Raw genomic sequence first — 12877 nt, forward strand, 5'->3', positions numbered from 1 at the left:
TTCAGGGAGTCTACGTGGTCACAATTATTGTCACAGTCCTTGTAAGCTGTGATTCGTCTTTTTCATGGTCACGCTCTCAGAGACTATGGGAAGGGTGGTGACACTGTGACCAATCGAATATACTGTGACAAGTGCAGGAACAGATCCAAGACTCCAGTTGTTCTCCATGAAGCTGGACATGAAAAAAATTTTAAAAAATGTAAAACAATACCACTCTTCTGATTTTTTTTTTTTTGCTTTGAAAATAGTTTTTTTTTTTTTTTAATTAAAAATGGGTCATTTATGTTACATTCTGGGTTTATTATTGCACATTCTTAACGACTTAATAAATATATTTTAAAAATTTTTCTCGGTTTTCATTTTTAACATAGTAAATGCTGGTAGTGTGAACTCATGTAAACTAAAGCTTTTTGGGGTCATCAGTAACTTCTGGTCTGGGACCAAAAGTCTTGAGAGTCACGGACTTAACCGTGGTCAATCTGAAGACTGGGAAGGACAGCAACAGCTTGGCCTAGGCTTTATTTTCCTACAGACTTGCCAACAGGTTTCCAGCCCGCCGTGGCCCGTCTGTGAGCCGTCTGTGAGCCCCAAATGCAGAGCGCTCCGTGGGGGGGTGTCCTGTGGGGACGACTCCACACAGGACGTCATAAGGAGGCGGCTCGTGCCCAGAAAGGGCCAGAAGACGGGGAGTCTCCGGGGCCTCAAAACCGCTTGTGTGACATCCCTGGGCGAAGGCAGTGGCAAAGGTGACGTCAGTAGAGGAGTTTTTGTTTTTTGTTTTTTTTTTAAAGGGACAAGTCCGTCTTCTGAGGTTTTTACCTTTAGCTCTTGGTGTCAGCAAGCAGGAGGAAGGAAGATTTTTAGCAGACAGGCTGAAAGATACAAGCCGGGCAGCCGGTCCAGTAAAACCAGCGCGGTCGTCTGTTTTCTTAACGTCGAGGGAAAGGTACGTACCCAGCGCAGAGCCTGCAGCAGGAAGGCTTTCAGGCGGTCGCTCCCCCAAATCAGATCCTTCTTCAGTTTCTCATAGTCCAAGGAGGGCAGTAACGGGACATCCTTCGACTTCCTGCTCAGCAACACGGGTTCCAGGAGGAAGAAAAGGGCGGAAGAGCAAGGTCATTATACCTCGTGAGCGTCAGGGCACCCGACCGAGAGCCCCGCGGGCAGACGGACCGGCGGGGGCCCGGCCGTCGCCTCTGGGCGCCCTGGGTTAGGGCCAGGCCCGCACAGAGAACGCCGGGTTCCCGGCGCGCCTGCCCAGTGCCCGCTCGCTCGGCTCTGCCTTTTGCTCCGTGAACTCGGGTTCTGTGTAGCGCTCTCCCGAAGCGGGGACGCCCTGCCCACACAGGTCTACGGGGACGCCCTGCCCACGGCTGTGTGCGCAGCGGTCACACCGGGCACCACGGCCCCGCGCGCAGCTGTCACCCTGGGCACCACGTCTGTGTGTGCAGTGTGTCACACCGGGTGCCATGTCCCCGTGCGGGGCACCACGTCCCCCTGCGCGGTGTGTCACACCGGGCACCACGGCCCCATGCGCAGCTGTCAGCACTGGTAAGGCTGAGAACACAAATTCCTGTGAATCTACGATTGTTTCAAAATAAACTAAAAATCAAAACAAAAAAACGATCCTTCTAATACTGTGTAGAGAATACTAATACTCCCTGCGCGATAATAAATGGGGATTCCTGAAGAGTGGGCGAAAAGACTAAGGATGGAGGATTCCATCTGATTTTAAAGGTGAAGTAGAAACTGAGATAACACCTCCAGGAGGCAGGAATTTGGGTACTTTAAATTTTCTTCTTCATATGTTTCTACAGCATTCAAATTTTCTGTAACGAGCATGTATTACATAGGAAAAATCACGTGCCAGTTTCTTAAATCTTAGTTTTTAAAAGACAAAATGAGATCCTCTTACAAGGCAGGGAAGAAAAGGCCAGAAAAGAGGGCAACAAACCAGACCTCAGGGACCACCGGTGGGGAGGAGCGTCTTCTAATTTACATATCATACGGTAAACCCGCGTACATGGGCACGCTGATTATCCTGACACCTTTCTTCCTGAGGCAGACACTACCGCGAGTTTAGACACTAATACGGACACTGTTTAAAATTCCAATGATAAATAACTGGCCCGTGTTCTTCAAAAGTGTCAAGACCATGAAAGACTAAGACTGAAGAACGATTTCGAATGAAAGGAAACAAAGAGATGATGACGAAACTGACACACGATCCTGGGTGGAATTCTGGACTTGGCAAAGGACACGCTAGGACGACCGGTAACGACGAGAATGGCGTCCACAGATTAGACGGCCCCGGATCAGCATTAATGATTTTGATAACTGCCCTGAGCTCGTGTAAATTATTAACACTGGGGGCCCTAGGTGACGGGCATAGGGAAATTCTCTGGACTATTTTTGCAACTCTGGAAGTATTTCAAAATTTAAAAACTGTTTGTAATTTAAAATTTAAACAGGCTCTTGTTCTAGACCTAAACAGTTCCACCTGTAGGGCCAAGTCTGATAACACTCTATATAGCTCAGGTGCTTCTTGGTGAGGAAGAAACCCTGTCATATTTGGGCTATTTTACTTGCCAATAATGGCAATACTACCAACGAAATTTACTGCCACCTTCGCTGCTCGACAGCCCTTCATTTCTGGGGCCCGGCCACTCCCCCGCTGTCCAAGAAGACACCACCTTTGTCCTCTTAACCCCCTCCGGCAACTTTACTCTCCCTTTGCTCTCCCTCTGCAGGTGACCTTGCCTCTTATGTCACTGGGAAGAGCGTTAGCAAACGCCCAGAGAGTTTATCAAATTCTCACCGCTGTGCTAGGTGCTTTTTACACATTAACTCATTTTAACCTTTACAACTATCCTATAATACAGTTACTATCATTGTTCTCATTCTACAATGGAGGCTCGGAGAAGTCATATAAAAGTCTAAAGTCACAGAACTGGGGGCAGAGGGCTGGATTTTGACCCCAGCAGCTTGTGCTCATATGCGCTACATTACACGACCACTGTCCAGAGAATAAAGTGCGGGGCAGGCCCGAGGGGGGAGGAAGGTCGCATCCGCCTCAGGTGTCCGCGTAATCTCACAGCCCCACCCCCAAACCTGGCTCGGAGAGCCACCGGGACCCACCCTGGTCCCCGTGCCCAGGCCAAAGGTTCCCCCCTTCCTCGCCGTTGCAACACACATGGCTGATGGAGTCTGTACGCATCAGATACCCTCATGGTGACAACCTGCTCGGGCATTCACAGAGCCACCCCGTGCCCAGTCACGGTGCGAGCCCGCAGGGGACGTCACATTCAGGCACTGCGACGTTGCTGACTGCCCTGCGTAGCAGATAAAATTGATTTCTAGAGAATAAAATAGGATCTATTCAAAAGTTTTTTCCATTTGAGGCTATCTCACCAAAATAAATAGAATTAACATTAAAAGATACTTCTACTTTAACAATAGCACTTATAATTTACTGGTTTTTCCTTGAATGTCCACATGGAGCTCTAGCTAATCAAAGGCATTCCTCTACGCTAGGTTGTTAAGATGAACGCGGACTAAGGTTACTTTGAATTCCAGTTTAACCCACAGCTGTTTCCCACAATAAAAACTCCGAAGAGCAATTACTTACATGGGCGCCAAGGAGGCTCTTAACATGGTCGAGGCCTGGGGGGGCGAGGGGAGAGGGGCAGAAGAAAACAGACCGCGTTAGACATGACGGCAAGGCCTCCGGGCTGCATCCCTGTAACGGCACAAATTCAACAGATGCGCAAAGTTTGTGACCGACTGTGATTCTCCAACCGTAGTGACAGACGCTTTAAAAATTAGCCAAATCAAGGTCGGCCAATACACTACTCATGCATTTCCCGAGCCGGCCATTCCTGGTTCGTGGCTATTCTACCCCAAGGGACACTTTATAAAAAAACGGTGAGTTCTCCCCCTCCGAACTCCCAGAGGCACTTAAAGTTGCTATTACCGGCAATAGTGTATTAAACATGGACTAAAATGGCAACAGCCAAACGCTGTGTGTTGCGCTCGTTTGGAGAGATTCAAATCTACCGTACAGAGATACTTTGAGAAAACGATGGGAACGAATGTGGGCCGCACAGGTGCTACGTGACACTTCAGGCATTGCGGTCACGCTTTCTTTCTGTTTTTTAAAGCTCTCATCTGTTAGAGATGATATTGAATGACCTGCAGGTAAAACGACGTGATGTTTGGAATAGGTTTATAAAGAACTCCAGGGGGGAAAAAAAGGAGAGAAGAAAGTAAACCTCCTTCGTCTGCGGAGTCCCTCCTGGAGGGGCAGGCGGGGGTACTCTGTCCCCTCACTGCCACCGCAGCTTTTGAACGGTCACTATCCACACTCATCACATGGATCCGGGATTATTTTGCAATCATTTCTGTGTCTTTCCCTTTCGGCAGACGCTGGGTTCCATAAGGGCCAGAGATAAGTCGCCCTGGCGTCCCTAGCACCTGCTACAGCCCTTGGACATACGAGGTACTCCAACCACCATCCGTTGAATGAATGAATGGGTGAATGAATGAATGCTGACTTCACAAAGCGGGCACTCCAGAACCCCTGATTTGATAGATCGCCCTGGGTTGATGACCCTGCCCCCCTCCCTCTGCAGTGTGTACAGACCACGGGGACCCCCACCTTGGAGACGTCAAACCCAGCGTTTAAATGGCTCATGACCATGCATGTTTTTATATTTTTAACCTTTGATTATTATTATTATTTTTTAAATTAAAGGAATTACCTACTCCTGGTACTGGTTTGAATAACAAGGCATCCAAAAAATAAGTTTGGAATGTCAACTAAATTATTCACTTAACTCATTAAGAGGACCGAAAATCCAAGATAATGAACCCAGTGAGTCAAATAAGGACGTGGCCATATGAAGATATTAGCATAATATGCATAAAAAATATTTAAAATTAGTGAGATTGGCTAATTCATAATTCCACAAATAAAATTCACCGACACCCCCTTTTTCAGTTAAGAAATGCTTTCTATCTTTTAAAACACTGCTTCTTTTTTGCTAAACTCTGTATCATTCTATTTGCCTTGTGACGAAATTAACTGAAAAGCAGTGATAACTGACCCTTTTGTGAGGACAGCCAATAAGTTCAACATTAATGAGACTTCATTATCTAATCAAGTATTGTAAAAAAGCCTTTAAGAGAGAAGGCGGCTGCGGCAGTTTCATTTATCGGGTGCTCTGTCTGCCCCGTCCCCGCCCGCCACCAGAGACGCGAGGACGGACGAGGCTAAAGTCCTCCTCTCCTCTCGGAGAGCTCGCCACCCACAGGGGAGACCTGAGGACCGAGCGCCTCTGCTCGCCTGCTTCCTCGTCTGAAAAGTCAGGGCAAATGACAGCGCCTGCCTCGCAGGACTGCTACGAAGGTTCGGTTAATCACCACTGGCCTCCCCGTTCTTTACACCCCCGAAGTGCCAGGTCCTGCTAATCCTCCGCCTCGGTCTCTCTCCGGTCTGCCACCTCCGCCAGCCCCCAGGCCAGGGCGCCCAGCGCGCTTCTGACGGCTTCTAATAGTCACGGTGCCTGGTGCCTGGCGACACTTGCTGAGCTCACTGTGGCTTGACCCTCTCCGTCAGGTCCCTCCCCCACCCGCCTTCCACACTCAGCCCAAGGCGGTCTTCCTCAGAGCCAAAGTTGTTCCGGCCACTTCCCTCGCCGCCCCCCCCAGCCCACCCATCCACTCCTGAAGTTGCTCCTCGCACACCCCAATGCTCCAGTCCCTCGGGCCCTGCAGCTCCCCGGGGGCTGTGCCTCTGCCCCCCAGCTCCTCTCCCTGGTGGACCTCTGCCCTCCCTCCAGCCTCCCACATTCTTCCTCCTGCAGAACTGGGGAGACCACTCACAACACTGCCCGCCTCCCGACTCCTCAGAGCCCGGGCAAGCTTGGGCCGCATTCTGTTCGCAGCATTTTCACCGTGTACGGAGTCTACGTTTTTCTCTCCTTCTAGCCGTTTTCACCAACCTCCCCCCCCCCCCCGCCCGGGGACGTTTTGCCCCCAGAGGACATTTGCAATGTCTGGAGACATTTTTGGTAGTCGCACCTGGGGTTGGTGCTACTGGCTTCTAATGGCTAGAGGCCTGGGAAGCTGCTAAGCATCCTACAGAGCACGGGCCAGTCCCCCTGAAAGAGATTTATCTGGCCTAAAAACATCGACACTGCCAAGGCCGAAAAACTGCTTTAGACACGGGTTTGTTTTTTGTTAATCACCTTTTTATCTAATTGAGTTTTAGCCCAGTGCAGAGTAGATACTCAAAAACTCTTTTTCTGAAAGGAACTGACTCACACAAGGGCTTGCATTACAGCTGTGACTCCCGAGGAGAGCCCGCGGGGGCCCCCGCAGCGGGGCAGACGCACCCCCACTGGAGCACCCCGGAAGGCAGCACGGCTTCCGCCGCCTCCGGGCCTCCGTGCGGAGCAACCCCGCCGCAGGGCGGCCGGAGCTGAGAAGGACTGAGCTCCAGTTTGTTATGAAGTCAAGTTCACCTTAACACTGACGGCCAGGTACACACCTGGAGGGCTCGCAGCAGGCTACGGCCACCGCTTCTGTCCCTGGGTGGTGTCATCAACGACAACACCTGGACACTCAGGGGCTGCTCCGATTCGCTGGACTCGGGTTCTACCTAAGTCGCCCCTGCCAGCTGCAGGTGCCGCTCTGTGTGTGGGTGGCGTGGGCGCAAGTCCAACCGGCCAGGAAGGAAAAGCCCGTGAGGAGAGGCTCCGAAACCATGGGTCAGTCAGGGCTGTGGATGGAGGAGCCCCAGGAGGCGTCCCCCGGCGAGGGGGGCCCCGACTGCAGCCCTCGGCTCGGCTGCGGACGCAGGAGGGCTGTGCGTGCAGGCTGCAGGGCTGCGAGAGAAGTGCGAACGGATCCGGAAGCGGAGCCGAGGGGTGGAACGGGAATGGCCGAGGGCCCAAATGTGCCGCTTAGTCCTACAGAAGCTTCTCAGGCCGCCTGCTTCACCGCTCTGAGCGCCTGTGACTGAGCAGGGAGCCAGCAGCACGCGCGCCCGGGGAAGTGCCCGGGGCAGGGCCGCGAGGGCTTCTTGGGGCTTCTGTGACTAGAGCTGAGCCTGGAGGGACGATGGGCATCAGGTCACGGAAGGCTGTGGACTCTCTGCCAAGCACCTGGACCTGAAGCAACGACAGGTATTAGGTGAGGGAGTAACGTGATCGGATGCCTGCGTGCACCTAATCCTTCCCGAAATACGAGGGCGCAAGGAAATAAGGCGCACCCAGAAAAGCCACTCCAGCTCCCGTGTGAATGAGCAATCAAAAAGGCGAGAGCTTTGGGACTGAGACCAGGCGGGAAGTGTTGCTGTGAGCAGGGAGAGCCAGGGGGAGGGAGGAAGCCGCTCAGATCCCCTGACTGCCTGAGCCCTGTGCAAAGGGGAGGGGAGAGACTCGGCGGGGGGGGGGGGGGGGGTTCCAGGCGTTCCCAGGAGTGTCATTCACCAGACAGGAAATACAGGAGGAAAGACCACCTGTCTGGAGTAAAGATGAGACTGAGAAAACGTGTCGTGTTTGTCGGACATTTATGGGGCAAAGGCCAACCAGTGCGGGTTTGGAAGTCAGGGGAGAGGTCTGAGCCTGGTACCGTCACCCTCTGTCGATCACGGCCCTACCGACTGGCGGGATTAAAGGTGGTCCAGCCCTCATGTCACCAGGGACAGTCTGGGTATGTGACAGACCCAGGGAGAGGCGAGCCAGGCCTGTAACTCCCCCTCGACACACGGAGCGCGGGGCTCAGAAAGGCGGCTCCGCTGTGTGGCGGCACCGTGGGCCGAAGGCAGGCTTCTCGCCAAGATGCCTTAAGGAAGCTGCGTAAGGGAGAGTCCAAGGGCCGAAGATGTTGACCTTCAAGCCAGAGCCGTGGTACCTACACAGGAAGCCGCAGGAAGCCTCCCCCAGCGGAGCAATGTCACGGCAGGGTTTCCTGAAGGACGCACCAGGCTGCCCTACAAAGGGGCCCACCCCACCCTCCCAGCCCCTGGGGCTGTTTGTTGCTCACGAAGATGGCTGATCTTGGCAGCAGATGCCTTCTAAGATTCACATATCCTGGACCTGTAACATATTTAGTGCTATCACTCCTGGAAGTACTTTAACTTGCATTTCCAATGAGCTTCACTTGGAGTTATTGAAGAAAAGGAGGATTAATTCCCAAACGAGCTGTTTTTCCAGATAAGGATATATCAAAATGGAAACTCCCCCATCAAATGAATCCACAAACCCACAGGTGCCACTCGGTGGGGCTTGGGGTTCACCCGGGGGGCTGTGCTCAGATTTCCACCTTTAGACTGTTTCTGTATTCATGCGTGCCCAGCACAAACAGGGGGCTAAGAAGAGAAAGAAAGAGCGAGATGCTTTCAAATGCTACTTGGAGCATGCAAAAAAAAAAAAGGATGCTGCATCACTAGAAACAGCAAAAGATTAAAAAGCCACCTAAACGTCTGCTGGAGGACGGGTTACATGTACCACGCTGTTCAGATTAACACTCCAGGTGATGAGGAGAACATAAACATGCCCAAAGGATACGGGAGACCCTGAAAAAGGTGCTGTTAAGAGACAGTCGCAGAACACTGTGCGTAATTCACCTTGATTACGTATGAATTTTAAAGGTCTGGAAGGGTGGACGTGAAAGAGCGTCAACAGGGTCACAGAAAGGAAGGTGAGCTGGGCTGGGCGTCGGGGAGGGAGGGTCCGCGCTCCGCTCCATTCACTACTAAATCGTTACCTATTTTCCAGCGAACACATGTTCACGTATGACTTGTGTCATCTCGGAAAACAAAAAACTCTGAACTCTCGTGCCCTGAGGAAGAAGTTTCTCCTCTTACTCCTAGGAATAGACTCCTGATGGTATAAAAGCAGATTCATCTGCTGATTGGGCAAGGACTGCAGAACAGCAAACCTGAGGTTAGGGCATTGACACACCTAAGGTTAGAGTCACACCCTAAGCTGGGAAGGGGTTACCTGGGAGGATCTCTCCTCAAAAAAAAAAAAAAAAACGAAACCAGTCCCGCCACTATCGATCCTTCCGGGAGGACCCAGACGGGGCTGCCAGCTCGGATGAGGCCTAAGGCCGGCAGATTTCCAGTCACAGCTACGTCAGCATGAACCAGGTAGGATGGAGACACACTCCCTCCCACTCCCGGTGTTCCTTCCAAAGGGCCTCCAGCGGTGTGACCTTTACCTGCCTCGCCCACTCTGGGCAAGGAGCCTGCCCAGGGAGCACAGGCTCGAGCTGCTCCTGGTGCTGGCGGTGGGCTGGCGCTTTGCCGGGAGGGGAGAGTTCTTTAATTCTAGGGTTCAAAAGTAGAAAGCTGTCAGTGTCTGGATGTACCCAAATTCCATCGATAAGCCTCTGAAAGGCTTAAAAAAGAGAATGTTCTGGTCTGAAGATGTACGTTATCTCTTGCAGATAACCACTTGTCATGCTTAAGAAAGAATGTTTCGTTATTCAGACCACCTGGCATCTGCGATCCAGACCACTGGACATCCGGAACATTCTATCCTGAGCCAATCTGCGGGCCAAGAATGCAGGACTGACTTTTTTCAAACATGTGCTTTTTACTGTTAAAACGCTCAGTTTTTCTTTCTCCTCTGGAACATTCTGGGTAGTCCCTTGCTGTGTCTTCAATTTGCAAATCCTAGGACCTTTGAATAAACCGCTGTCATTTTTATTTAAAAAAAAAAAGAAAGAAACCCACCTGCCTACACATAAAATCCGTATTCTCCCACACGAGCTCCGCCAGGCTCAGCAGGGGTATTTTCAGCTACTTTTCCCTTTATCCTTTTGTCCCATTTTTCAACTGGTTTACAACTCAGCAGAAGAGAAGGGAGCTATTTACTGAGCCATTCTGAGTTTTCCACTGTGAAGGAGGTTGCAGAAGGCCAGGTTTTTAACAGCCAGATTTTAAAAACGGTATCAAAAGTACTAAACTTTATAGATACATCAGTGCATGACCCGGCCCCGGCCAAACTCTTTTCTCAGAGTGCAGTAAACAGGAACACTTGAAGTCGAGAGCACCCGCAAGGAGACAAAGATCAAGATCACGCCAGGAAAGAGCCCGGTCTGTTCGCGCCTGTTCATCTCGAAACTGACGGTATTCTGTTTGGACCTGGAGTAGAATGTATTTCCTTCTTGTCTTTCCAAATCCTAAACCCTATCGGTTCGGTCGTGAGACATTCTAACGTCTTCCTACCTTATAAATCTGACGTCATACATCAACTTTAGCCATGCCTACTCAACTGTAATATTCTTTCAGACTTTTATGGTGGTCCCATATCTACTTAGCATCTTGCAGAAAAAAATATTAGGAACAATAAACGGTTATCGGCAGCTTTTACTGCCCATCCCTAAGGCACTGGCTTTGTGCTTAGGTAAACGAAGCCCCTCGCCTCTCCCCTGGCTTCGAAGGCTTGGAATCCGACCCGCAAACCGCAAAGGCACGGTGACGGCTGGGACGGCGCCTCCCGGCAGACGACGCTGATGGGACGAGACGTGCCATGCGCCGTGTCCTGGTCCCTTTTAACCTGCCCCTCATTACGATGCTGTCGGTGTTAAATAAGCCGGATGTATCGCTCCACCAACAGAAAATGGAAATGCGAGGATTCTCCTCCATGCAAGACAGGATGGGATTTTATAACATGAACCCGAAATACACTAAATATTTGCCGATTGTAAAAAAACAGATGGAAGGGAGGGAAGCAAGGAGTGGGTCCACTGGACACAGACCCCGCTGCACTCGTCCCTGCTGACAAGCCATCGCTTCTGGTAGACACGTGCCTCTCCTTGGCTGGCTGGCAGCCACCGCCCAGCACACGCAGGAGCCCACCCAGCCGGACCTCGGGGTGTGGCGTGAAGCCCCTCGTCCCGGAGGGCCCACGAGGAGGTTCCTTTCCTGAAACCCGGATGTTTCTGTGTGCTTCACTGACATTTTAAAAATCCCTGGTTCTCTAAGATTTGCTCACGCCGAAAGCACCGTGGCACGTCCTGACGCACAGACTGCGCTACATACCCCTGCGTGGCCTCGGGGATGGGGTCCAGGATGTTTGCGCGCCACCTGCCCTCACGCCCTTCCTGTGAAGACCCCCGAGGGAGGCCGCCCGCAGGTCTCGGGGCCAGAGCAACCATGCAAAGCAACTGCGTGACCCAGTCGTCTTTAAACGATGTGCTTACACTAGTTTTTAAAAGTTCTCATCGCAATACACCTCGTGGGAAGCCCGGCGACAGTGGAGGGGTCTGTGGGGGGACGTGTAGTGGACTGTGGGCATCTGCTGTACTGTCCTACCTTCTAGGTTGCATGTGTTGTATAACTTCTAGATGCAGCAAGTGTTACATAATAAAATTATGTAACTATTCTCTCTACCGTCATAAGTAAATCACGTGACCTTTTCTGTACAAGCTGCTGCTGAGCTCAGAACAAAACCTGCCACCGCCTCTCCAGGTGGACGGCAACTTACGGCACATGCCGTGGTCCTGGCCTTGGCCTTGGCTCTCTTTTACCAGTCCTATCCTTATTTTCCTTTAACCGCAGTTTTTATTTTTTTCTCACCCCCGTTACGGATGCACTGTCATGCAACCCTGGGGAAGGTTTGGGTGTGGAAGGTGCTGGTTTGCTACAGGCGTGTACTGTGAAGTGGCTCCCACGTCGCCTCACAGTTACCTTGTCCTCCGTGGTGAGGACATCTGAGATCTATTCTCTCAGGGGCGCAGCACCTCACACAGCACAGCCAGCCACAGGCGCCGGGCTGCACGCTGGGCCCCCAGCACGCGCGCGTCCCGTAAGCAGAGCCCTGCACCCGTGAGCAGTACCTCTCCATCTTTCTCACCGCAACCCCCTGGAAACCACCCACCTACTCACTGTTCTCGAGTTCTAAGCACTATTTCGTCTTTATTTTCTCGCTTCTCGTATTCGCGTTTTCTCGTGTTATGACGGTAAGCTGCTTCGGCCCTACTTGAGAATAAAGTAGGGTACGAACACTTTTTAACACTTACAGAGACCCTGACAGGCATGTGTACACCCTCAGGCCCCAGCCCTGACGACGGTGGCCTCTGGGGTGCCTGGCAGCGCCCTCCTCATCAAACACACCGCGCTGCGCCCCCTCAGCCCCTGGGCCAGACAGCAGGGGCTGTGAGCATCAGTGACGTGGGTCCAGGAACTCTGGAAAGTTCCCTGGGAAGCGCGGGGTGCTCATGCGCTGGTCTGGACCCCAGATCCACCCCACAGGACTGTGGACGAGCTGTCATAAGGACACACCACCTGTGCAAGGTTCTGGCCCGAGACTCTAATCACGAAGAAACATCAAACACAGAAGAAGAAATGTTCTATTTTTAAAAGAAGGGAAGGGCTATGTTCTCCTAAAATATCAGTGTGATGAAAGTCAAAGACAGATTAGGGGAATGTTTGGGAGTAAAGGAGGCTAAAGAGTCGGAACAACTCAACGCACAGCCGGACCTCGGGCTGCCGGGGCGGGGACCTAAAGGCACCGAGGACTCAACTCACAAACCCCGAAAGCGCACAGATTAGATAGGAAGGCACACCAACGTTAAATTTACTGACGTCATCTACGGCCACGCCACCCTGAATGCGCTTGATCCCGTCTGATCTTGGAAGCTAAGCAGGGTTGGGGCTGGTTAGTACTTGGATGGGAGACCACCTAGGAAGACCAGGTGCTGTAGGCATAAAAAATAAAAAAAATAAGGGATTGTAGCTGACAAAGACCTTGCAATCTGTGAGGTCAAATTCACTGAAGTCAATAATGACATGATTCTGTAAGATAACGTTCTGATTAAGAAATATTCTGCACTGAAGAACTTAGGGCGAAAGGGCCATAGT

The 12877-nt window shown here is 51.7% G+C and overlaps 1 protein-coding gene and 1 pseudogene across 9 annotated transcripts in view; one reads left to right on the forward strand and one right to left on the reverse strand.

Annotated features, from left to right (window-relative positions):
* ARMC9 (armadillo repeat containing 9) overlaps positions 1–12877 on the reverse strand; it is a 97302-nt gene that overhangs the window by 59652 nt on the left and 24773 nt on the right. For all 9 annotated transcript variants that reach the window (XM_036236485.1, XM_036236482.1, XM_036236483.1 and 6 more), the window contains 2 exons: positions 3629–3663; positions 955–1066 (listed from right to left, as the gene is read on the reverse strand). In XM_036236485.1, the coding sequence (XP_036092378.1) occupies positions 955–1066; positions 3629–3663 (147 nt within the window). The remainder of the gene's footprint in view (positions 1–954; positions 1067–3628; positions 3664–12877) is intronic.
* On the forward strand, positions 12605–12723 carry LOC118614332 (annotated as a pseudogene).

This window comes from Rousettus aegyptiacus, unplaced genomic scaffold, assembly GCF_014176215.1.
Source record: "Rousettus aegyptiacus isolate mRouAeg1 unplaced genomic scaffold, mRouAeg1.p scaffold_m13_p_2, whole genome shotgun sequence".
NCBI lineage: Eukaryota > Metazoa > Chordata > Mammalia > Chiroptera > Pteropodidae > Rousettus > Rousettus aegyptiacus.